At 38.5% G+C, this 26259-nt stretch overlaps 1 protein-coding gene and 1 pseudogene across 19 annotated transcripts in view; one reads left to right on the forward strand and one right to left on the reverse strand.

Moving 5' to 3' along the window:
* Window positions 1-6732: 6732 nt before the first annotated feature.
* Window positions 6733-26259, reverse strand: part of DDX50 (DExD-box helicase 50) — a 33321-nt gene continuing 13794 nt past the window's right edge. For 16 of the 19 annotated variants that reach the window (XM_086382674.1, XM_086382686.1, XM_086382673.1 and 13 more), the window contains 8 exons: window positions 24343-24492; window positions 17125-17286; window positions 15790-15909; window positions 14977-15050; window positions 14595-14754; window positions 11283-11417; window positions 10084-10128; window positions 6733-7226 (listed from right to left, as the gene is read on the reverse strand). In XM_086382674.1, the coding sequence (XP_086238800.1) occupies window positions 6948-7226; window positions 10084-10128; window positions 11283-11417; window positions 14595-14754; window positions 14977-15050; window positions 15790-15909; window positions 17125-17286; window positions 24343-24492 (1125 nt within the window). In that variant the 3' untranslated portion in view covers window positions 6733-6947. The remainder of the gene's footprint in view (window positions 7227-10083; window positions 10129-11282; window positions 11418-14594; window positions 14755-14976; window positions 15051-15789; window positions 15910-17124; window positions 17287-24342; window positions 24493-26259) is intronic. The other 3 variants (XM_086382675.1, XM_086382684.1, XM_086382685.1) reach the window with 1 other exon arrangement.
* LOC147342999 (RNA N(6)-adenosine-methyltransferase METTL16 pseudogene) lies at window positions 17788-19801 on the forward strand (annotated as a pseudogene).

A 26259-nucleotide genomic window follows, 5' to 3' on the forward strand; every position in this document is an offset into this window, starting at 1 on the left:
CGGTTGACAAAATTAAGATAATGAATGAAAAAGGTTAGCATTGTCTGGCACACAGAACACAATAAATAAGAGCTATTTAAACTGATAGGGGGAACTATACCCAACATTTTGTAATAACCTATGAGAAAATAATCTGAAAAAAATAGATACATGTATATCAGTATAACTGAATCACTAACCTAAACTCACACTGTAAATCAACTATACTTCAATTAAAAAATAAAAACATGAAAAAAAAAAAAGCCTCATAGGTATGTCAAGGTTTTTAGAAAACTCAAAATGTAATCACTTTGTGACCAAGGGAAATAACTGGGAGTTTTATTTCTGTATTTCATAAGATTAGTTTTTACTGCACATTCTTTAATCTGACAGTTCAAAGGAAATTGTTCATGTTTCACAGATTATGTTTCACAGTGTCAATTTTTTAGCAGATAAATTTATGTAACTATACGATGCTTTCACTTAACACCCTGTGATATCCTTGAGCCAGGAGCTTTGATTGATTTATCCATCTTTGTATCCTTAAGATTTTGGACAGTTCCTGGCACACATTAGCCTTCCACGAGTAGTGGGGTAAGGAAGGAACCCTTTGAAATAAATTTTAGTTATATGTCCGGGCAGGAAAGCAATTAGGAAGTTGCAGTCTAGTCAATAAACCACAAAATTACATGATGCTGCTGTATATGATATGGCTGTACACAGTACAGGGACATTTTTAATACCAACAGATGTTCAACAACAGAATAAGCCCAGAATGCTACTAAATGGGAAATTTTTGTCAAGGCTCATACAGTAAATTCTTTTTTAATATACCTGCACATAGGCACAAGGCCAAAATTCCAAGGGGAAATATGCAAATGGCCCTTTTTGGCTCAAAGGTCGCCAGATTACTATATTTAATCTAATCATCTGTACAAAATTCAGTAGCAAGTGGAAGAAATGGGTCTTACATCCATTTGATAGGGAATTGGAAGTACTTCTTGAATTCTGCCAAGCCAGTCTCCTCTGATGTAGATAATGTAATGTTTTCATAAAATTGGGAGAATTTTCTATTTCAAAAAGTATGTACACACACATACACAGTAAATTAAAAATCTATACAACAAAATGTAAGCAGTAATGATCTCTGCAAGAGGTAATTATAGGTGATTTTAATCTTCCATTTATCAATTTTTTTTTCAAATTTCCAACAATGAACATACATTACTAATATTTTTTAAAGGAATATAGTTTTTAAAAAATAACTATTAAGCACTACTCCCAAATTATACAAAACAAAAATGGGAGGCTTTCAGACATTCACACCAAAGTGTGAATTTATCATCAAATTTCTAATGCTGAAAGGAATAAAACATTATTTACAAATTCAAAAGCTGAAGATCAAGGTAATAGATTCAAGTTCAAGTAGGTATCAGGGGACCACAACACTAGGGTACAGAGCATCATACAGAAGGCTCTGAATAGCCGAAAGGTGGAGCCCTGAAGGCGCTGAGCTCTATGAAGAAGGAGCAAAGATAAAGAGGTGGAACGCAGCCCAAAGCTGAGAATTTGGTAAGGAATTTGCCCTGCCCCTCCTGCTTCCAGAAGACAGAGAAAGCTATTGTTTTATTTTCTTAGGATTTGCCCCTTTCCTTCGGAGGAGGAAATGGCAACCCACTCCAGTATTCTTGCCTAGAGAATTTCGTGGACAGAGGAACCTGGTGGGCTGCTGTCCATGGGGTCGCACAGAGTCAGACATGACTGAAGCAACTTAGCATGCATCCATGCATTGGAGAAGGAAATGGCAACCCACTCCAGTATTTTTGCCTGGAGAATCCCAGGGACGGGGGAGCCTGGTGGGCTGCCGTCTATGGGGTCGCACAGAGTCGGACACGACTGAAGCGACTTAGCAGCAGCAGCAGCCCCTTTCCTTGCTAATAAGGATGCCGGCCTTTAGCAAGGGGACCCCTTAAATCCATTCTCCTTGGCATTTACCCGCATGCGTATCTTTTTCACTCTCCCTTACCCTCCAGTGGCTCTTCTAAAACAAGGTCTATGAAGCCTTCCAATATATGACCCTTGTCGTGTTCTCACCACCACTTTCCTCACAGTCCAGACCCTGACAATAAGAACTACTTATCGTTCGCCATGCTTAGACCATGTTGTATTAGCTACTCTGTGCCTGTTTCTTTTACCTCTCTTAACTCACAATCATCGTGGCCAAACGCTTTCTCTGAACCTCCCACCCCAGCTTCCTGGGCTGCACTTGGTGTTCTGGTACAGAGTTTGCCAGTCATCACACTTCGTCATTGCCATGGACCCAGGTTTATGTGTCCATCTATTTCACTATATTCTGAGCTATCAAGGGCAGAGACTGAGCACTCCTTATTAACTTTTATATTAATAAAACTTATTCTGAGGTACCAAACACCTCAGTAGGAATGCAGCCCTTATTCCATTTTGGGTATCAATACAGAGCTCTGCTGCTGCTGCTGCTAAGTCACGTCAGTCATGTCTGACTCTGTGCGACCCCATAGACGGCAGCCCACCAGGCTCCCCCATCCCTGGGATTCTCCAGGCAAGAACACTGGAGTGGGTTGCCATTTCCTTCTCCAATGCATGAAAGTGAAAAGTGAAAGGGAAGTCACTCAGTCATGTCCAACTCAGCGACCCCATGGACTGCAGCCTACCAGGCTCCTCCGTCCATGGGATTTTCCAGGCAAGAGTACTGGAGTGGGGTGCCACTGCCTTCTCTGAATACAGAGCCCACACTTACACAAATGCAGACAGAGCCATCTAGATTTCCCTCCCCCAAGCCATTAGCTATTTGGAATCCCACTGCCCATAATCAAAACTTCTCAATCCAGCACCAACAGTCCTTCTTTCCTCTTGGGCTAACTGTAATCTGGCTCTTACTGGAAAATACTCCCCTATTGCTTCCTCACACATACATTGCTTATTCCTTCACATCCAGTGTATAACTGGTATCAGTGTCTTCCTCTTTTCCTCAGTTACTCCTTGACTTTCCTGTAAATGCCCTTGTGCCTTTGGAAATCTGTGGTAATCTCACCTTTTCCCACTCCTAATTCGAGTAATTTGCCAACCTCCACCACTTATGGTATTTTGGCAACTGGATTAGTCTTATACTTCCTCCTCAGTTCTCGTTTGTCTTCATTCTCATTTGTCTTCATTATCCATGGAAACCATCCACATTAACAACTGGCTTCTCAGTTCTTTGACCACCTAAACTGAAATAACCTTTGCCCCCAACAGGCCTGCTCTGCAATTGTCTTCTCAAAAGCTCCTCTCCTAAATCCTCAGACTCAGTCCTCAATCCTGTGCCCCTTCTGCGTCCTCCCTACTGTCAACCCCATCTCCACTTCAATTCCTAAGCAGTCTAGATTCCTTGGACTGTTAATCACTTATGCTGAATCCTTAACATCTTCACCTTGTTATCATTTAACCTTAGAGCAAAACCCCAGTCCCCCATCAGCTGTCTCCCACCTCCACTCGTACAGCACAATGCTGAGTGTTGTCATAGGAAATCACTCAACCACTCTAATGCCACTACAAATTCAGTCTCTCATCACAACTGGATCTCTGTGACCCTGTTTGCCTGGTGAGTTCTTCATTATGTTCTCTTCTCATACCTCTCGTTTCTCCACTTTCCTCAAATTTCCTAGCCTACTACTTCCCTTTTCACCTTCAGTGGCTGACCATGCAAAACTACCACAGGAAAAAACAGGAAGACATTAGCCAGATATGGAGAAGGCAATGGCACCCCACTCCAGTACTCTTGCCTGGAAAATCCCATGGACAGAGGAGCCTGGTAGGCTGCAGTCCATGGGGTCGCTGAGAGTCGGACACGACTGAGCCACTTCACTTTCACTTTTCACTTGCATGCATTGGAGAAGGAAATGGCAACCCACTCCAGTGTTCTTGCCTGGAGAATCCCAGGGACGGGGGAGCCTGGCGGGCTGCCGTCTGTGGGGTCGAAGAGTCGGACACAACTGAAGCGACTTAGCAGCAGCAGCAGCAGCCAGATAATCTCTCAACTTTTTACCTTAACACCTGCAAACTCACCTCCATGATAATCATACCTTCCTCTTGACATTAGAGATGGGCTTCCCTGGTGATTCAGATGATAAAGAATCTGCCTGCAATGCAGGAGACTCAGATTCAATCTCTGGGTTGATCCCTGCGTCAGGAAGATCCCCTGGAGAAGGAAATGGCAACCCACTCCAGTATTCTTGCCTGGAGAATTCCATGGATATAGAAGCCTGGCAGACTACAGCCCATGGGGTCACAGAGTCGAACACAACTGAGTGACTAACACTTTCATTTTTTCACTTTTCTGCTGTCTATGGCTAAAATTTCCAGAATGTGCTTGAGCTCATTTGTTTGGATCTTCATAGAGATTTTGATCTATCATGCATTAATTCTTTCTCCTCCCCACTTCCATATTAGTATTTCAGCATGCTCAAATTGCCCTCATCTCCCCACCCAGCCAACACAAAATTCTCACTGCAATCTCGTCCTTTCTTCTACGTCATTTTAGCTTGTTCTTCCTTATTCCTAGCCAAGTTTCTGGAAGACATGTTCATTGTTTGTTATCCCTACTTCACCTCGCTTCTGAAGCCATGGCTAAATAGCTTCTACTCAATACTGTGTTAATATGGCTGCTCCCCATATCAATGTCTGCTTGCCAAATCCAAAGGCCATTTCAATTTTCTCTTCTGGTGGCTCTGGAAGCCCCATATTTCTGGGCTTTGGGCCCTCTTCTTGTCACCCCTTCTCAGTGGGATCCCCTTTCCTCTGCTAAGCAGTAAGTACACTGGTATGCCGTTGGGTTACATTTTCAGACCTTTTTCCTTACTGTACTTTCCCTGGATCATCTTATCTACTAACTACAATTACCATTTTTTATTTATTATTGCCAAATCTTTCGAACAGCCTCTCTCCTTCATATAAATCCAACAGCCTACTGTTTATCTCCACATATGGACTACTCAATATTAAAATACATCTAATCCTGAACTAGTCATGTTCCCTCTCTCCCCCAAATAACTTTTCTTGCTCTTTGTTCTAGTACCTATTATCTCAGTGACGAACATAGGTTTAATTCTTCTGCCTCTTTTATCTTCCAATTGAAAGCACCAAGTCCTAACAATTCCATATCCTAAAACCTCTGAAATCTAGCCATGTTTCTCAAAGCCCACTGCCACTATTTAGCATAGTAGTTAAGAGTGCTGGTTCAGAAGCTAGACTTGGTTTAAATCATCACTCCACTATATATCATCCAGCTGAGTGATTCTAAATAAGCAATAACCTCTCAAGTGCCTCAGTTTTCATCACTCAAAATATGTTACCTATCATTTGTTAGTGCAGACCACCACCACCTCTACCTGGGATTACTCTGACAGCATCTTAAGAGGGCTCACAGTGCCTAGTCAGGCCCTTCTGCAATTCAGTCTCCTCAACGTAGTCAGTAATCTTTCTGAAACACAAATCTCATCATGTCACTTCTTACTGTAAACTCTTTAATGATTCTCCCTTGTCTTCAAGAAAATATTTCAACTCCTGGGGCCTCTCTGGTGGTCCAGTGGTTAAGACTCCATGCTTCCACTGCAGGGGTTGCAGGTTCAATCCCTGGTCTGAAAACTAAGATCCTGCGTGCCACGTGGCCAAAAAAGGAAAAAGAAAAAAGTTCTGTGATACAGTATTTCAATTCCTTAAAAATGCACACAGGACTTTTGAAATCTGGTTCCTAAATCCTTATCTATTACTGTCCTCTATCACATGTAAGCCATACTGAACTATGTGGAGGCCTTCAGATTTACAGTGCTATTCTCTACCTCTGGGTTGCCGCGTATACAAGCATCCCTAGGAAATACTGCGGGTTCAGTTCCAGACCACCGCAATAAAGCAAATACTCCAATAAAGTGAGTCACACAGATTTTTTGGTTTCACAGTACATATAAAAGTTATGTTTACACTATACAACAGTCTAAAGTGTATAAAGCTTCATGTCTAAAATAAGGTACATACCTTAATTCAAAAATAGTATCAGAAAAAATAGGACCAACAGACTTGTTCAACACAGGACTGCCGCAAACCTTCCATTTCTAAAATATACAGTTATCTGTGAAGTGCAACAAAACGAGGTAGGCCTGTACTGTTCTGACTACAAACCCTCTCCCTTCTAAACTGGCTAGATCAACTTGTACTTCTGCTTTACTTCTCCTATCACTCCATCTAAAAAAGCCTGACTCCTAAGGCTGATTAGGCACACCCCAATTAGATCCTTCACATTCCATAGCTACTTTCATCCTAAACATCAGGTGTTAATCTCAACCAGAATTGCTGCTGTAAACTGTAAGTTCCTTGAAGATGGCGACCATGCCTTATTCACCACTATAGCCCTGGGGGCTAGGATAGTGATGGGCACACAGTAGACATTCAACAAGTAACTTTAACTGTTGAATAAATTATTGAGGATGCACTGCTTGCACACCTTTTGATTAACTTTATCTAAAATTTAAAATGTTACATCTAACCAATCACGTCACCAGTCTTTACAGCCCTTTAATGCAAAAGGCATTTCTTATTTTCTACCCTATTATTATACAGAAGGAATGATCTGAATACAGACACACCATATTTTGTATTATGCAAGTAACGTTAAGATTGACTTAACTGCCACATTTTTGAAGAATTTTAAAAGATTACATTGAGAAAATTCTTCACACACAGTGAAAAGAGACAATAAAAGGAAGTTTTTTATTCAAAGGTATAACTTGATAAGTAGATTTGTTTACAACCATTCTTGTGAAATACTTTTTAAAAAAATACAACCAACTTCTTTCCAAATAGCAGACACAGACCTCAGCTATGATGACCTAATTTTTGGTTGATAATGTACATGATTATGCAGAAACAGGCAAGCTCACACTGGAAGATTAACTATCTCAGTCAAAATTCCGCTTGTGGCCCCCACTTCTTGATCGATTTCTATTCCCACTTCGTCTTCTACCATCTTGTCGACTTCCTGTCCGACTCCCCTGCCGACTCTGTCTACCTGACCGGCCACCGGATCGACCACCTGACCGGCCTGACCGGCCCAACCGGCCACTTGACCAACCACTCCTCTGTCTGGAATTAGAAGATGTGTTTCCATCATAATATTCTTCAATTTCAGGCAACTTGGCTGGCACTGAGAGTATCCAGTCTGAATCATGCCACTCTGCCTGTTGGGGTAATTTACAGGATTATACAAATGCAAAATAGAAACCATAAGCAAGCACATGAGTACAGGAGACTCTTTGAATATCTATTAGCTAAATGTCATCAATCCATTAAGTCCAGAGTATCTGGAATAAAACTAAAAACCAGAAAGCAAAAAATATTCAAAGCTAAAACATAGGAACTTAAGTTTCCTAAATTTCATGAACAAACAAAACAGAAACAGACTCAGATACAGAGAACAAACAGGTGGTTTCCAGAGAAGACAGAGATGAGGGGGATGAGTGAAACAGGTAAAGGAGATCAAGAGACAGAAACTTCCAGTTACAAAATAAATTAATCACAAGGATGAAATGTACAGCTTGGGGAATATAGTTAATTATACTGTAATATTTTCGAATGATCAAAGTAGCAAGACTTATTGTAGCGATCATTTTGTAATATAAATATAGAATCACTATATTGTATACCTGAAACTAACACAGTTTTGCAGGTCAATTATATCTTTAAAAATTTTTTTTTAAATGTAGACACTGGGAGGAAATGCTTCAAAATGCTAATAGTGGTTATCTCTGGGGGATGGGAATTTATGTATGATTGTTACTCTTTTTTTGTTAATCGTTCAGTCGTGTCCGACTCTTTGCGACCCCATAGAGTGTAGCCCACCAGGCTCCTCTGTCCATGGGATTCTCCAGGCAAGAATACTAGAGTGGGCAGCCATTCCCTTCTCCAGGTGATTATTACGTTATACTTTTATGTGTTTCTAGTTGTCTGCAATGAACATCTACTCCTTGTAAAACTACACACACAAAAAAAACAATAAATGTCATTAAAAATGAAAAAAATCCTGTTAAAACTTAAATCTTAAATTTAATGCAACAGTACAAAGCTTGGATCCTCCTCACCCCCAAAAAAGTTTCTAAAAGCTAAGTATTAGTTGGAAGAGAGATTTTCAGGCCAATTTTGGCACTCTAAATTCCTACTCGGTTTATACATTCTAAAAGAGCCCACTGGTTTCTCAGCACAAAACAAACAGGCCACTAATAAGTGGTCATTGCTTTCAGAAGGTATACTGACAGAAACAAGGTCTGAGAGCTGATAATGCAGATTAAAAATCTGTCAACAGGGACTAAAAATGTTGCTATTGGAAACAATTTCGTATTGGGGTAAACAAAATATAAAGATCAGCAGTGCTTAAGAGCATCAATATGTCATATCCTGCTACACTGTCTTTCATTGTGATCATGAGTTGCCAAGGCAAGTTAATATTAAAATACCTTACATGTCAGAATGAGCAGAGGCAAATAGCCACACACACAACTGGTGGCAATATATGACCAGAGCCTTAAAAATACACACAGTTTTTGGCCAAGCAGATATCTTAAAAAGTTCATCTTAAAGAAATAAACTTGGCAACGCATAAAGACTTAGCTATGAAAAAAAAAAAAGACTTAGCTATGCCAACATTTAAGGCCGACCTGTTTATAATGCATGTGAGTTGCTCAGTCATGTCCGACTCTTTGTGACCCCATGGACTGTAGCCTGCCAGGCTCCTCTGTTCATGGAATTCTCCAAGCAAGAATACTGGAGTGGGTTGCCATTTCCTTCTCCAGGGGATCTTTCCAACCCAGGGATCAAACATTGTAGGCAGATTCTTTACCATCTGAGCCACCAGTGCAAATCTGTTTATAATAGAGTACTAGTATCGGAAATAATCTAAATGTCAGAAAAATAGGACATTGGTTAAGCTGGTCACCCATATGGCCAAATGCTAGGGAGCCAATAAAAGTAAGTAACTGTATAGTTGATAAAGAAATGTGTTTACAACATATTCTGAATTTTAAAAAGGACTTTGAAAACCAAATAATCCCGTTCTTGTGTCAAATATGTATGTATCAGGGACACAGATAGACAAATTTCACAGTGTAGGAATTTAGTGGACAATCTCTTTCTTCTTCAGATAAAATACAAGGAAAATTTTTTTAAAGAGATAAAGGAATTGGAGAACCTACAGAGTAAAAGAGACAAAAATCAAATTATACAGAATGAACTTTGCAGACCTTCTTATATTTAAAAATATTCAGGAGACAGGGGAAAATGTAAACACAAAGTTGGATAATACTGATGAATTACTATTTTGGGGGTTTAATAATGGTATTATGTTTTTTGAAAGTGTTTTTAATATTTTAGCTATATAAAAGTATTTATGGTTGAAATGATAAGACTTCCTAGAATTTGTTTCAAAAGAATACAGGAGAGAGCTTCCTTGGTGGCTCAGTGGTAAGAATCCACCTGCCAATGCAGGAAACATGGCAGTTCGATCCCTGATCCAGGAAGATCCCACATGCCACGGAGCAACTAAGCCTGGGTACTACAAATATTAAGCCTGTGCTCTAGAGCCTGGGAGCTAAAACTACAGTGCCCATGTGCCTCAACTATGGAAGCCTGTGAGCGCTATAGCCCAGGCTTTGCAACAGGAGAAGCCACTGCAACTAGAGAAGAGCCCCACTCTCTGCAACTGAGGAAAAGAAAAGCCCACACAGCAAGGAAGACCCAGCACAGGCATAAACAAAATTAAAAAAAAAAGAAAAGAAAAGGAATACAGCGTAAGTGGATGGAAGCAGACATCAAACACAACTGACCGTGAGCTGATACTGCTGAAGCTGGGTGATGAGTACATGGGGATTTGGTATGCAATTCTATTTTTTCACATTTGACAAACTGGATATTTATAATTTATTAGTTTATTAAGGATTCTTTCACTGATTTACACATTATAAAGATATTATAAATACGTCTTTTTAATCTCTGTCTTTTAGAGAAACATATTCAACTATTTAACAGATAAAAATTTTTATATACCTGTAACCTTTCTGATTCAGTTGTGGGAACATCAAAGCAAACACCCTAAAAGCAAAATGAAAATATTTTTATTTAGATGCACACAAGTTGATTTTTTAAAATGCCTTCTTATAATTTTATATAAACTAAAAAAAGAAAAGATTAAGTGGGTCACATGATTACAGCTTACCAGCTAATACATAATAATAAAAAAATAAAAGATTAAGTGGGTCCCATGCTTACAGCCTACCAGCTAATACATAATAATAAAAAAATAAAAGATTAAGTGGGTCCCATGCTTACAGAATTAAACCAGCTAATACATAATAATATATGACACAGAATGACTGTTAATTGTACTTCCTAAATTTAAAAGTAAACCAGTATCTAATAAGAATTGACTACTAATGAGCACCTAGAGAATTCCCTAGAAAAGTTTTTGTAGACGCTATAATGTTCCATGTCCTGTGTAAAATGACCCATCTAATAAATTCCTTTAAAAATTTAATAACTGAAGATGTTTCCTCTTTGATCTTGGCTGCCAGTACACTGAAAGTTAATTAATATCCAAATATAGCAAATGGTTTGGCCTAAGGATGTAAGTATATTTTCCCTCCCCCTCCACATTTTTTCTGAATGTACGTAGTTGTCTTACGATCTTTTTTGAAGGTAATATTAAACTTTGAGAAAGATAACTTTCCAATAAACAAGTTAATAAATTCTAGATTAGCATGAACTTATATAATCAGGTGAGATGAATAAATATAACGTCTTTTCACAAAACCATTAGAAGAAATCAGTCACTAAGATTACAGATGGCTTTAACTTCGCTATTTCATAACTGTACAAAAATACCTAATTCAGTTATCCTCATTAACAACCAATAGCAGGCCACTTAGAAACCAATATTGTGTATTCTCTTAAAAAAAAAAAAAGATTTAGCTGTTGCAATTATGTTGCTCAATTGTAAAAAATAAACACACACGACCACATATGCCTTCAAAGGCAGAAACTTAGATAACTTGAATTACAAATTAAGGAGAATGACTTACAGCTTTCTAGAGGAATGGGTTACTTACGTAACTCCCCAAACTTCCAACTGGAAACACACTAACACATGGATAAAATAGTATTATTTATCCCATTAGACTTCAAAAAAACAATGAACAAAATCTACTAGTCTTTATAAACATATACAACAGTTGTCTAGAAAAGCCTACCATATTTCCTTTCAGGAGGCACATTCTGGTAATCTGGGACACAGCATTACTACTCAGCTTTCTGTTAAGTTCTTTCCAAGCACAGCTGACATCCTGTATTTCTTCTGGGCTTTCCAGAGTCATGGTCACAAACCCCTTAAGGAATAAAAGTCACACTGTGTTTGACAGAAAAGCAGCAGCAATAGGACAATAACATTCTAACTTAACAGCCTTTTTTGATTTATGGCGTCCCAGGTGGCACTAGTGGTAAAGAACCCCCCTACCAACACAGGAGACGCAAAAGACAAGGGTTCAATCCCTGGGGAGGGAAGATCCTCTGGAGGAGGAAATGGCAACCCACTCCAATATTCTTGCCTGGAGAATCCCATGGACAGAGGAGCCTGGAGGGCTACAGTCCAATGGGTCGCAAAGAGTTGGACACAATTGAAGCAACTTAGTGTGCATGCGTACACTTCTTATAAGCCAACATGACCAGTATAACATGACCACTAAAAAAATAAACTATACTAATATAAGACTAATGCTTATAGATCATTGAAAGTACCATTCTTCTATACATTGATGTAAGACTACATTTAATTCTTAACATAATGCTTCAAGAGGAAATTATACAAACTACAGCATCAGGGATAAGATAAGGTAGTGAAGAATTAAGGAAATGCTGAAGGACTCAAGGTTAGCTTTGAGTGGAAAAACAAGAGGACATAAACTTGTTTAAACTTTTGAAGGACTACACTTGAGCAAAAATGACTTGCTTTGTAAAAGTTCACTGGACAACAAAACAGTCAACATGAAGAAGATATAGGGAGGCATTGATGTAACAAATGGTTAAGTGCCCCCTACATATGTGCCAGAGACTGTCCTAGGTGCTAGAGATTCAGCAGTAAATAGTCCTTTGTCTCAGGGAGTTACCTTGTAGTGTACATGTAGCAAGGGGTTGGGGTGGGGGTAGTGAATGATGATGGGAGTTGTTGCTGTTTAGTTGCTAACTTGTGTCCAACTCTTTTGCTACTCTGTAGCCCACCAGGCTCCTCTGTCCATGAGATTTCCCAGGCAAGAACACTGAAGTGATCATGCCATTTCCTTTTCCAGGAAATCTTCCTGACCAAGGGGATCAAACCCAAGTCTCCAGCTTGGCAGTCAGATTCTTCACCACTGAGCCACCAGTGAAGTCCAATGGTGGGAGAGGAGACAGGTAACAAAGAAGTAAATACACATAATGTCATAGTAATAAGAATCATGGGAAAAAAATAAAGCAGGGGAAGAAAAGGAAAATAGAGAGTAAAGGCAGGAATACGCTACCTTAGACAGGGTGATGGGGAAAGACCTCTGATACAGCGATACCTGATAGAAAGCCGAGTGAAGTGGAGGAGGGAGCCAAGATTAGTAAAAGAACATGCAGAATAATCTGATAGAAAGCCGAGTGAAGTGGAGCAGGGAGCCAAGATTAGTAAAAGAACATTCAGAATAACCTGATAGAAAGCCGAGTGAAGTGGAGGAGGGAGCCAAGATTAGTAAAAGAACATTCAGAATAATACAAACAAGCACAAAGGCCTTGTGTAGGGTTAAGTTTATGTTTGAGTATCAGCAAGTAGGTTACAATAGGTGAAACAAGCAAGGGGAGAGTGACAGGAGATGAGGCCAAAGAGGTAGCAAGGGAAGACCCGACAGCACATTCCTCGTAAAGACTTTGGATTTTGATTTTAACCCATAAAAGAAATATAAAACCACCTACACCCTGTTGCTAAGATATTTAAGCAGAGGTTAGATGACCCATCTGCCAAAGAAGGATTCTTTTTATTAGATAAAGGTTGGGATTAGATGACCTCTTAAATACTTCTTAGGTTTAAAAGTCTACCTTATGTTGATGTATGGCAAATATGAAACAAATACTATAAAGCAATTATCCTTCAATTAAAAATATTTAAGTAAAAAAAAAGATATTACAATGGTAATGATGAAATATTATGAATAGTTTTATGCCAACAAATTTGATGACTTAAAAAGTGTACCTTAATGTTTCCTTAAGAAATGTGGTTTAAGTTTTCTTGAGAAGCATCTGGTGGGTTATTAGGGATAAAGTATTTGCTCAGTGCTAAAATAACACCCCATGGATTTCTTACTAATTACAGAGTAAAATATACTTTTTATAATGGGAATACATGGCTCTGGTATGGTTTGATATCTGATACTGACCTGGCAGGGGGACAGGTCAGATGGTGTTTTATATACATACACATACTCTCCACATATACAGGCAATCCTTACTTTGCATGGGAGAAACGCTGGGCTGGAAGAAGCACAAGCTGGGATCAAGACTACCAGGAGAAATATCAATAACCTCAGATATGCAGATGACACCACCCTTATGGCAGAAAGTGAAGAAGAACTAAAAAGCCTTTTGATGAAAGTGAAAGAAGAGAGTGAAAAAGTTGGCTTAAAGCTCAACATTCAGAAAACAAAGATCATGGCATCTGGTCCCTTCACTTCATGGCAAATAGATGGGGAAACAGTGGAAACAGTGTCAGACTTTATTTTTGGGGGCTCCAAAATCACTGCAGATGGTGACTGCAGCCATGAAATTAAAAGACGCTTACTCCTTGAAAGGAAAGTTATGACCAACCTAGATAGCATATTGAAAAGCAGAGATGTTACTTTGCCAACAAAGGTCTGTCTAGTCAAGGCTATGGTTTTTCCTGTGGTCATGTATGGAGGTGAGTTGGACGGTGAAGAAAGCTGAGCGCCGAAGAATTGGTGCTTTTGAACTGCTGTGTTGGAGAAGACTCTTGAGATTCCCTTGGACTGCAGGGAGATCCAACCAGTCCATCCTAAAGGAGATCAGTTCTGGGTGTTCATTGGAAGGACTGATGCTGAAGCTGAAACTCCAATACTGTGGCCACCTCATGCGAAGAGTTGACTCATTGGAAAAGACTCTGATGCTGGGAGGGATTGGGGGCAGGAGGAGAAGGGGATGACAGAGGATGAGATGGCTGGATTGCATCACCGACTCGATGGATGTGAGTTTGAGTGAACTCCGGGAGTTGGTGATGGACAGGGAGGCCTGGCGTGCTGCGATTCATGGGGTCGCAAAGAGTCAGACACGACTGAGCGACTGAACTGAACTGAACTGATGTTAGCTGGAGTCTATTTCTCGATTTGCATGGCTCCATGAGAAAACAGGTTCTGGTATACAAGTTTCAGTTAACACAGTACTGTGCAAAGTAAAGATGTCCTATATTTCTCTCCAGATAAATATCTATGGTTCAGTTTTAATCTTTCTCAACCACATACAATTTTCTCACAGATTTCTACCTTATCGGAGGTGATCAAAGATCGTGGTTCAAAACTTGACGCGCCAGAGATGTGGGCTAACGCTGCAGCCAGCGCATCCACTGCCCCCTTCTCTTCTATCAGTCTCTGAGCTGATGGTCGGAAAAAATCAACAGCAGCATAAGAAACAGAAGCCAAAGACCTACGGTTCAAAAACAGCAAATTTTCTTGGTCAAGACAAATGGGAAAGATTAAAGATAAAAGAAGTAATGGGAAAAGAGAGCAATGTTTTCATATTTTAATATAATTAAATGTCTGTTGGTAAAACTGGTGATTAAATTTTCTGATATGTCAACTAGGAGAGCTTAAAAATGTATAGCCTAATACAAAAGAAAAAATCATTCAGCAAGGTCAGAAAGCATACCTGATGGCATCCATGCTTTTAGATTTAACTAAATCCATTGTAGAAGGAACACCTACACGTTTAAAAGTAATTCCCTGAAAATGAAAGAATTACATTAAAGAAAAATGGAAGTCTTTACAATTAATTCCTAAATTAATCTAGATTGTTGAATTTCCATTTTTGGACTTAAAGATTTCCAAGCCCTAGCAGAACAAGATTTCCTAATAAATCATCAATAACAAATTCTAGAAAAATGGAAAAAAAATTTTTCTTTCAATTGTCTTGTAGTTACAAATCATGGAATTACAGTTACAAAACAGCTGATTTTTAAAAAAAGATGCTGTTCACAATAAATTTTTTCTTATTATCTTCATCGTACAAAGTATGTGAAATAATGTATGAAAATATACATAATAAAAACAGGAAAAATACTACAAAAACTCGAGACCACAAAAAATGTGTAATTTCTTGTAGAAACTGGCTGTTGTAACATTTCTCCGTATAATCTTGACTATTACACCAAGATAATGTCATAATCATCCATTTACAATATCAGACTAAGAGTTACTGAAATCACAATGCACTGATTTTAGTCAAGGGAGAAATTCAAGGGAAAAGGGAGAAAGTCAGCTCTTCTGTCTTCATAATAAAAGCTGTATTAAAACAAAGTCTTGCAGCTAATATAAATTTAGGTCTCCACATGCTTCACATCCAAATGCAGCTTAAAGGAGAAGTCATAAAATCTATTTGTGAGAACAAATATAAAAAGATCTCTGATCTCTTTTCTAAGGCACCATTTAGATAATAAGCCTGAAATAATTTAACTCTACTTACTGCTTTTTGTTCCACATATCGTAATTGACCTCTTTCTCTTGGTTGATAAAAACATATGCAGATCCCTGTCCGGCCAGCTCGACCTGTGCGTCCAGAGCGATGAATGTAGGACTCAACATCCTAAAAATAAAAGAGGTAACTCTTCTTAAAAAATGTGGCAAATTAAACAGTCATTCCAGCAACCAAATAGTAATACTAGAAACAACTACTACTATGGATAATAACATTTTTATTTCAATCCTGTTGCTCTTTTCAATATTCCAGAGAATGTTTATGCTTGAATTCTGCAGTAAAAGGGATGAGATTTAAAACCTTTTTATCCAGCCTATCCCAAGGTTCTTTATATGGCAACTTTTTATACTTGTCTTGCATGATTACATACTTCAAATGTAAATAAAGAACTTAATCATTTGCAAAGGTACCAGATTCTGATCGATTTAACATTACACTAACAAAAACTGGCTAAGAGCAAGAATAGATAACATATGTATTTTTTAATCTAAGCAAAGTCTTGTAAATAAAAGGCAATTTATATAGCTACTCTTATTTTCTCCAAATCAAATTTCATTTCCTTGCAAAGTAAAAACGCAACGAAATATCAACTTTACACCTATTAGAATGGCCATCACCAAAAAGACAAAAGAGAACAGATTAACATTTGTTAATTCAGGTGTGGAAGTGGAGAAAAGATAACTTTATGCACTGTTGGAAAACAATATGGAGGATCCTCAAAAGTTAAAAACAGAATGACCACATGATCCAGTATTACATTTCCAGGAGTATATCCAAAGGATATGAAAACACTAATTCAAAAAGATATCCACACCCCTATGTTCACGGCAGCATTATTTACAATAGTCAAGACACAGAACCAACCTGTGTCCATCAAGAGACAAACAAATAAAAAGGTTTACATGGAATATTACTCAGCCATAAAAAGAGGAAATCCTACCATTTGTGACAACATGGATGAACCTTAAAGGCAATATGCTAAGTGAAATAAGTCAGAGAAAGACAAATACTGTATGATCTCACCTACATATGGAATTTAAAAAACAACAACAACAAATAAAAAAACTAAACTCATAGAAACAGAGGGTGGTGGGGAGGAGAAATGAAGGGAGGTGGTCAAAAGATACAAACTTTCAATTAAAAGATCATTACTTTCTTCTTTTATACCTATATGAGAAGGTGGGTGGTAGTTGAACCTATTGTGGGCATCAATTCACAACATATATAAAGCAAAGCATAGTGCTACTATGGCTTAAACTTACACAGTGATGTATGTGAATTATTTTTCAATAAAATTGGGGGGAAAAAAAACTCCTTTCCTACCTGCGGAGGTGAACTCTGAATCACCAGGTCAACCTCAGGAATGTCCAAACCACGGGCAGCCACATTGGTTGCCACCAAAACTTTAAAACTACCCTCTCTGAAGCCTTTCAGTGTAATTTCTCTTTGTGACTGAGCGATGTCCCCATGTAAACACTGGGCATTCTATTGGAAAAAAAAGGAAAAGTAAGTGTATAGCACATAGTTAGCAGTGACAGCATCCAGATACTAGGAAGTCTGTGCTCTTTTTGTTGCTGTTTTTCTTTGGCCGCACCGTGCAGCATGTGGGATCGTAGTTCTCCACCAGGGACTGAACCTGCACCCCTGGAGTGCAAGTGTGGAGTCTTAACCACTGGACCAACAAAAAGGGAAGTCCTTCCTCTTTTTGTTGTTGTTTCTAAATCTGGTAATTATAAAAATACATGCTTATTGTTTTTAAAAATCAAACAATGCAGAAAAACGTTTAGCATAAAATGCAAAAGCTTTCCTTAATATCAGTCTCCTAATAAGTAACTGCTAACAGTTCACTAAATATTCCTCCACACACTATTTTTGAAATACACACACCTCACAAATCCTAGCATATAATTTTATGAATTTATAAAGATGGGATTATACTGGGACTTCCCTGCTGATCCAGTGGCTAAGACTCTGCACTCTCAATGTATGCAGCCTAGGTTTGATTCCTCAGGGAACTAGATCCCACATGCTACAATGAAGAGTTCACAAGCCACACTAAAGATCCCACATGCTGCAACAAAGACCTAGTGCAGCCAAATAAATAACTTAAAAAAAAAAAAAAGAGATTATACTATATATGCATGGTTTTACAACCTACCTTCTAAATTTGTTGTATCTTAGCCATAGATACACATCTACTTAATTTTTTAAAACTACATATGATTTCTTCATATGGCTACAGTATCTTCTTTTCTTTCCGGCTGCGACACATGCAATCTTAGTTTCCCCCCCAGGGACTCAGCCCAGCCTCAGCAGTGAAAGCTCTTGAGTGCTAACCACTGGATTGCCAGGAAATTCCCAGTATCATTTATTTTAGCAATACCCTACTAATGAACATTTGGGTAGGATCCAAACTTTCACCTTTAGAAACAAGGCTATAGTGAATAACCTTGTACTGTATCTCCAGATCCCTCAGTATATGTATAATTTCAGTAGATTACATGTCTAGAAGTTGAATTCCTAGGTCAAAAATTACAAACATTTAACATTTTAATAGCTATTGTAAAATCGTATTATAAAAAGAAGTTTATAAACAAATAGCATATACACATATGACTGGAGCCACTTATCTGATCTTATAAAAGTAGTTAAAGTACTACAGAAGACACTCCTGATGGATGCTCTTAAAGAAGAATCTGAGATACTTATGACTTTTGCATGTGCAACCCTGCCTTTTTTGCCAATCAGTTGGAAGCCAAGGGAGTGAATTCTGAGTGAATTCTCGAAATCCTTGAAGACCCCTACCCAGTTCTGTAAATACAGGAGGAAGCACAAAGATCATGGCAGAAGGAGGTAAATTAGAGTTTGTTAAAAGGATCATCCACAACAGTTTACAGCTTAAAAAAAGATTAAGATGGTATAGCCGTATGCTGGGGAAAAAATGCAGCCTGGCTCCTCTGAAGGAAGAACTTCGCATACAAGGGGTTCCTAAAGTCACCTATACTGAATTCTGCCAGGGTCAGACAATGAGATGGGCTTTGGCTTGGAGTTTTTATGATGACTAACAGTACCATTACCACCTAGTAAGCGAAGAAAACTAGAGAAGCCAAGGAAGCCCATTACGTTTGTAGTCCTCGGGTCTGTGATGAAAGAACTAGCCCTCAAAGCGCCATCTCTGGGCCCTGAGACAGTGGAAGGCATCGTGGTTGTGACAACATGGGTTGAAAAAATCCTCACTGATCTAAAGGTCCAGCATAAATGAGTTCCCTGTGGAAAGGAGGAAATCAGCCTTTTCCTAACAGCCCTAGAAAACTCCTGGATTCACTTAAGGAGGAAGAAAAGAGACCGAGTGAGACAACTGAGAGAAGTGCCCCTAGCTCCCAAGAACGTGATCGAAGCCTTGGAAGAGAAAAAGTCTGCCCCCAAAGAGTCTGGCAGTAGTCAGGCCCAGGCCCCCCAGGAGAGTGCCCTGGGGGGTCCTGCTCCACCGGAAGGCGAGTCTGCCACTGTGGGGGGCCACAGCCCCAGCCAGGACTCGCTTTCCCAGGAGGAAAACCCAGAACCCACAGAGGATGAAAGGAGTGAGGAAAAGGGGGGCATGGAGGTTCTGGAAGGTTGTAAAGGCTCTAGTAATGGAGCCCAGGACCATGAGGCTCCTGAGCCCTTCAGCAGCCCAGTGTCTGAAAAAGGGAACCATCTCCAAGGAGTGGCTGGACGTTTCTTATTCAAGTGTCTGATAAACGTTAAGAAGGAGGTAGATGACGCCTTAGTTGAAATGCACTGGGTTGAGGGCCAGAACAGGGATTTGATGACCCAGCTTTGTACTTATATACATAACCAAATTTTCAGGCTTGTTGCTAGTTAACTCCAAAATTCTAGCACAATTGGGAAAGTTATATAAAGCAGCTTGCTTTGAAGAATGGCCTGGGCAAGCTGAATTCCATCATTAGCTCACTAGTAACATTATGTGGAAATGTCTTAAAAAACCAACAAATGAGTCCATTTTTAAACACCCGCCTCCTTTAAAAAAAAAAATTACAGGGCATTGTAGTATGGTAGTTCAGAGAAAGAACTGTGGTGATCAGCATCAACAAAATGCCATCGGTAAACACATAAGGGATTTAAACCTGACTTAAGCTGATCACCTTTGGAGAAGGACATGGCAACCCACTCCAGTATTCTTGCCTGGAGAATCCCATGGACAGAGGAACCTTGTGGCTACAGTCCATGGGGTCCCAAGAGTCAGACACGACCGACTGACTTTCACTACTTCACAATAGGAGTGATTAAGTTACATTTATCTATTTATCTATTTAACAATACTTAGTCCTAACCACTAGACCACCAGGGAATTCCACACCTATACGTCTATATTTCTGTACTTATTGACTGCTTGTTATAAGAAAAGCACTGAATAAACACCTTATTTCGTCTTAAAAGTATATTAAAAAATTAATACCAATTTTTAAAATGGGAACATGGGCAGTGAAATATGAAGTGATTTGCCCCAGGTTACAGAGCCAGGAAATAACACAATTGGAATTTATATTGTGTTCTGACTCCAAAGTGCAACTAATCACTATACACAGAAAGAACATGTTAATAAGCGAGAACAATTACAGAAGTAGAACTGTGAGGAATGCCAGTATTTAAAGTGCAAGTAAAAATATAAAAAGACTTCAACAAAGTTGGGAAAGATTAGCCAGGGAAGAAGGAAGAAAACCTGTGTGATATCATGGAACCCAAGTTAGGAGAACTGTTTCAAGAAAAGATACTTTTTTTAAAGTCAAAAGCAAATATACTTTTCCACAAACATCTATGACAAAATTTAGCGACAAGGTATTTTCATGGTTTCCAAACATAAGCAGGTAGAGACAAAAACCTACTGGGGTGGGGGAGGGGTTTGCTAGCCCTAAGAACACAAAGATATTCCCCAGAAAGCATAATGGGGAAAGCATAATTTGAGAAAGTCAGTTGAAACTGGTAGAATTCTTACACATTTAAGGGTGATCATGAGGAGCCAGAGGTAAAGTGTGAAACCAAATACCAAAAAAATTAGAATTCAAGAAATTTTGCTGAAAAAGCCTGAAACAGTCTGGGCCCAAATGAACTCTCAAACTAACAAACCAATGCTTCTTTGCAGGGACAAAGCCCTGCACTAAGAAATTATTGGACCTAAAATTCAAACTGAGGATGACAGGGATCCCAGAAGCAAAGGAAAGAGATGACTCAGATGAAAGTGAAGGGAAAATCAATCAGAGCTCAAAAAGTGGGAGACTTTTTTTAAACAGCTTTATTGAGATATACTTTGTAGACTGTATTCTTAAATACTATCAAAAATAAAAACAGCAGCTCTAGACCTGTGAAGCGAGAAAACTATTCTGACCCATAGCTCCCCATCAAAAGTTTGAAAAGATTAATCCCATCTAAAAATGAGCAACAGAACAGGTTATGGTTAAATACTATAGAAAGTAATTATAATGGGACAAATAAAAATATTCACCAAAACAATGAAAGAGCTCTAGAAAGGAATGCCTGCAAAACAGATAAAGAGTACATATTGTATTTCTGAATGACCTAGAAGAAAATTTTTAAATATTGATACATGAGAGAACAAGAAAAATCAGAATGAGAAAAAGTAAAATAATGGGATGAAATGACTCAAAGAAGTAGAAATAAAAGGCAAAGACTTTTCACAAATGAAGACTACACTGGAAGGAATACAAGACTGATTGAACACAACAAATGATGCCTTAATTTTGAAAAGTTTGAAAATTTAAATAAAGATTAAAAAATTTGTTATCAAGTGATAAAGGAGAGAGGAAAAAAGAGCCAACATATGTATAACAGGAGTCCTTGAAGAAAAAAACCAAAGCAATCAGACAAACCAAATACCAGAAAAATTAGAATTCAAGAAATTTTGTTGACATTTAAAAATACATACATTTGAAACTACAAATTATGTGCACTGTGCATTCATAAAAAGTGAACAACACCGAAATATATTCTAGTGTAACTACTGATTTTTTAAGGAAAAGGAAAAAACACTTGTATTCAGGCAAAAAAACTAAATCAATCACTTATAACAGGAAAAAAATCAGACTGGCATCAGACTTTTTATAGTATGCTTTATTCCAATGGAAAACATATGTAAGATATTGAAGGAAAAGGTAAACCAAGAATTTTAAATCCATCCAAAATGATTTTAAAGTTACAAACAAGCTATCATCAATACTACCACTACTAAGTCGCTTCAGTCGTGTCCGACTCTGTGCGACCCAAGACGGCAGCCTACCAGGCTCCTCTGTCCCTGGGATTCTCCAGGCAAGAACACTGCAGTGGGTTGCCATTTCCTTCTCCAATGCATGAGAGTGAAAAGTGAATCATGAGCCCTTCCTTGGGAATCTTCTAGATACTAAGTGACAGCAAAAATGACTGAAGAGACATTGACACAAAGGCCAATGGTGTTGTTATCAATATAGGTTAAAATCATAAAAAGGAAAAAGAAGTAGATGTTACATACCTCCTGATGGAAGTATATCATCTGTGAAATAAATGTGCACAAACAAACCAACCTCAATTTACAGGAAATACAGAAAACAGCAGCATACTGCTTTCTGTTAAATGGTATCACTCATGAAAACTTGGTTTCTTAAATAATTTAAAAAGCTATAGAAGAAATAGAGGAATCCATGTATTGAAGAGATTTAATGAAATCACTTATTTGGATTCAGATTAAAAAAAAAAACAAGCCATAAAAGAAAAACAAAGCATGTATGCATGAGGCCACTGAGAATTTGAAGACTGTTATTTGAAGATATTAATTACTATTAATTTTTTAGATGTCATTAACAGTATTGTGAGTTTTGAAAAAAATAACCCTTTTGTTTTAGAAATACATACCCAAATTATTTCTGGGTATAATAACATGTTATCTAGCATTTGCATCAGAATAATTCAAGCACAACAAGTGAGGGGGCATTTGGATAAAATAATTGTTGCAGCTGAAAAACGAATACACAGGGGTTCATTACACTGTCAACTTCTGTATATGTCTTAGATAAGTTTGAAATTTTCTGTTATAAAAACTTAAAAAAGACATAAGGATTTAGCGTTCTGACCCATTCACTCAGTAAATATTTGCATTTCAACTTATACACAACTCTACAACATTACCCACTCTTATCCATAGAAACTCATCTTGTTTCACTCTTGTGTTTTCAAGATCACATTTGCAAAGTCTTAAGAAAACTTCCAAATAGGAAAAGGAGTACGTCAAGGTTGTATATTGTCACCCTGCTTATTTAACTACTATGCAGAGTACATCATGAGAAACGCTGGGCTGGAAGAAGCACAAGCTGGAATCAAGATTGCCAGGAGAAATATCAATAACCTCAAATATGCAGATGACACCACCCTTATGGCAGAGAGTGAAGAGGAACTCAAAAGCCTCTTGATGAAAGTGAAAGAGGAGAGTGAAAAAGTTGGCTTAAAGCTCAACATTCAGAAAACGAAGATCATGGCATCCGGTCCCATCACTTCATGGGAAATAGATGGGGAAACAGTGTCAGACTTTATTTTTGGGGGCTCCAAAATCACTGCGGATGGTGATTGCAGCCATGAAATTAAAAGACGCTCATTCCTTGGAAGAAAAGTTATGACCAACCTAGATAGCATATTGAAAAGCAGAGACGTTACTTTGCCAACAAAGGTCCATCTAGTCAAGGCTATGGTTTTTCCAGTGGTCATGTATGGAGGTGAGAGTTGGACTGTGAAGAAAGCTGGGTGCCGAAGAATTGATGCTTTTGAACTGTGGTGTTGGAGGAGACTCTTGAGAGTCCCTTGGACTGCAAGGAGATCCAACCAGTCCATTCTAAAGGAGATCAGTCTTGGGTGTTCTTTGGAAGGAATGATGCTAAAGCTGAAACTCCAGTACTTTGGCCACCTCATACGAAGAGTTGACTCATTGGAAAAGACTCTGATGCTGGGAGGGATTGGGGGCAGGAGGAAAAGGGGATGACAGAGGATGAGATGGCATCACCGACTTGATGGATGGGAGTTTGAGTGAACTCCGATGGATGAGAATGGACAGGGAAGCCTGGCGTGCTGTGATTCATGGGATGGCAAAGAGTCAGACACGACTGAGCGACTGAACTGAACTGAAGAAAACTTCTGACGAAAACGGATAGAATTCAGGATTTTCCTGGTGGTCAAGCAGCTAAGACTCCACATGCCGATCTCTGGGCAGAGAACTAGATCCCATAAGCTGCAACTAAAGATCTCACATGCTGCAACTAAGATCCAGCATAGCCAAATAAATAAACAGTTGCAAGAGGATTTAGAAATCTTATATTAAAAAAAAAAAATGGAGAGAATTCTATCCTGACTTAACAGATCATGACAGGCTGGCTCTAACATCTTTCTGAATTAGACTCAACTCTAAGAATGACAATCAAACCTAGATTGCAAAGGACATGACTTTTTCACTCAGTGATTCATAATCTACAATCTCAGTTAAAGAAAGCATGAAAAAAGACTTACCTGTTTTATGTGTGGATTCATGGCCATTTCAGTTACATTCTTTTTGGTCTCACAGAAGATAATAGCCCTCCCTTCAGACCCACTGTAGACTTGAAGGACATCTCCAATAACTGCTGGCCTCTGAGACCAGTGGCACTGGATGGCCAAATGCTTTGAGGAAAGAAAATATCAAATATCTGCTTCATTCAAATTATTGAAAAGATTTCTTGTCTACATTTATTTCTATTTGTTCAAGAATTGGTCTTCCTGGAACACAATAAGACAATGATACTCCCCGATGCCACTTTAAAACAGCCATCAACAAGTGAAACGACAGGCAAATTGTAGTACACTTATACAGGGGAATCCTATTCAGCAGGTAAAAGGAATCAGCTACTCATCTATACAACAATATAGATGAGTCTCAAACATATCCTAGGTGAATGAAGCCTTACAGAAAGAGTACACACAATACGATTCCATTTATATGAAGTTTTAGAACAGGCAAAACTAATCTATGATGGAAAAAACACAACAATGGTTTGCCTCTGAAAGGCGAATGGGGAGAGGCAGAGGGAACTTTCTGTGATGATGGTATAATATTCTTTATTTTGATAGGGGTTTGGGTTGCACACATGCATGACTCTACCAAAATGAAGCAAATGTACACTTAAAATCTTGCATTTTGTTGTATGTAAATCTTATCTTAAAAACTGTAAATATTAGGTGGATGAACCTCAAAAACATGCTAAGTCAAAGAAGTCCAACACAAAAAAGCCACATGTTGTAATGATTACATTTATATGAAATATCCAGAAGAAGTAAATCCATAGAGACAGAAAGAAGATTGGTGGCTGCCTGGGGCTAGGATAAGGTGGGAATGGACAGTGACTGCTTAACAGCTACAGGATTTCCTTTTCAGGTAATGAAGTGTTTTGGAAGTAAATAGAAGCAATGGTTGTATAATACCATGAATGTACTAAATGACTCTGAACTGCACACTTCAAAGTGTTTAATTTTAGCTATGCAAACTTTACCTCAATTTAAAAAATTACATGTAAATATTGAAATCTAGCTAAAGATATGCACACTAAAATACTTATGGGGAGGGAATTCAATGTCAGTCCAGTGGTTAGAGCTCCAAGCTTTCACTGCTGAGGGCAAGGGTTCAGTCCCTCAACTAAGGTCCTGCCAGTGGCTCAGTACAGCCAAAAGACAGAAACAACTTACAGGAAGTATACGATTTCTGTAATTTGAAGTAAATTTAAAAATCAGATAGATATAAGGGATGAGTAGACAAGCAATAAGCAAATACAGCAAAATATTATTGGCAGAATCTAGCTGATGGGTACATGGGTGTTCACTATAAAATTCTCTCAGCTTTCAGTGTTTGAAAATCTTCATGATAAAATGTTGAGGAAAAATCTACTGTAACATTTTAAATCCATACATTTTAACATACTATATCTCAATAAAATTGTTTAAAACAATTAATTATTGAACACATGGAAAACACAGACAAGCACAATGAAGAAAATTAAGAATCATCTGTACCAGGTAAATCAAAGTCTTGCTTCTTCCTCTCCACCTCTCAAAAATAAAAATAAAAAAGCAGGGCTTCCCTGGTGGCTCAGCAGTAAAAAAATATTCCTGCCAATGCAGGACACCAGGGTTCAATCCCTGATCCAGGAAGATCCCACATCGAGTGTACCGCAACTACTGGGCTTGTGCTCTAGAGCCCGAGAGCCATTAACTACAGAGCTCACATGCCATGACTATGGAACCTTGCGTGCCCTAGAGCCAGAGTTCTGCAACAAGAAGCCATCACAATGAGAAGCCGTATACCACAACTAGAGAGAAGCCCCTACTTGCTGCAACGAGAAAAACCCATGCAGCAACGATGACCCAGCACAGATATAAATAAATTTTTAAAATATC

The sequence above is a fragment of the Bos grunniens genome, chromosome 28 (assembly GCF_055505025.1).
Source record: "Bos grunniens cultivar Pamir isolate PY7600 chromosome 28, Bosgru_T2T1.0, whole genome shotgun sequence".
Classification (NCBI taxonomy): Eukaryota; Metazoa; Chordata; class Mammalia; order Artiodactyla; family Bovidae; genus Bos; species Bos grunniens.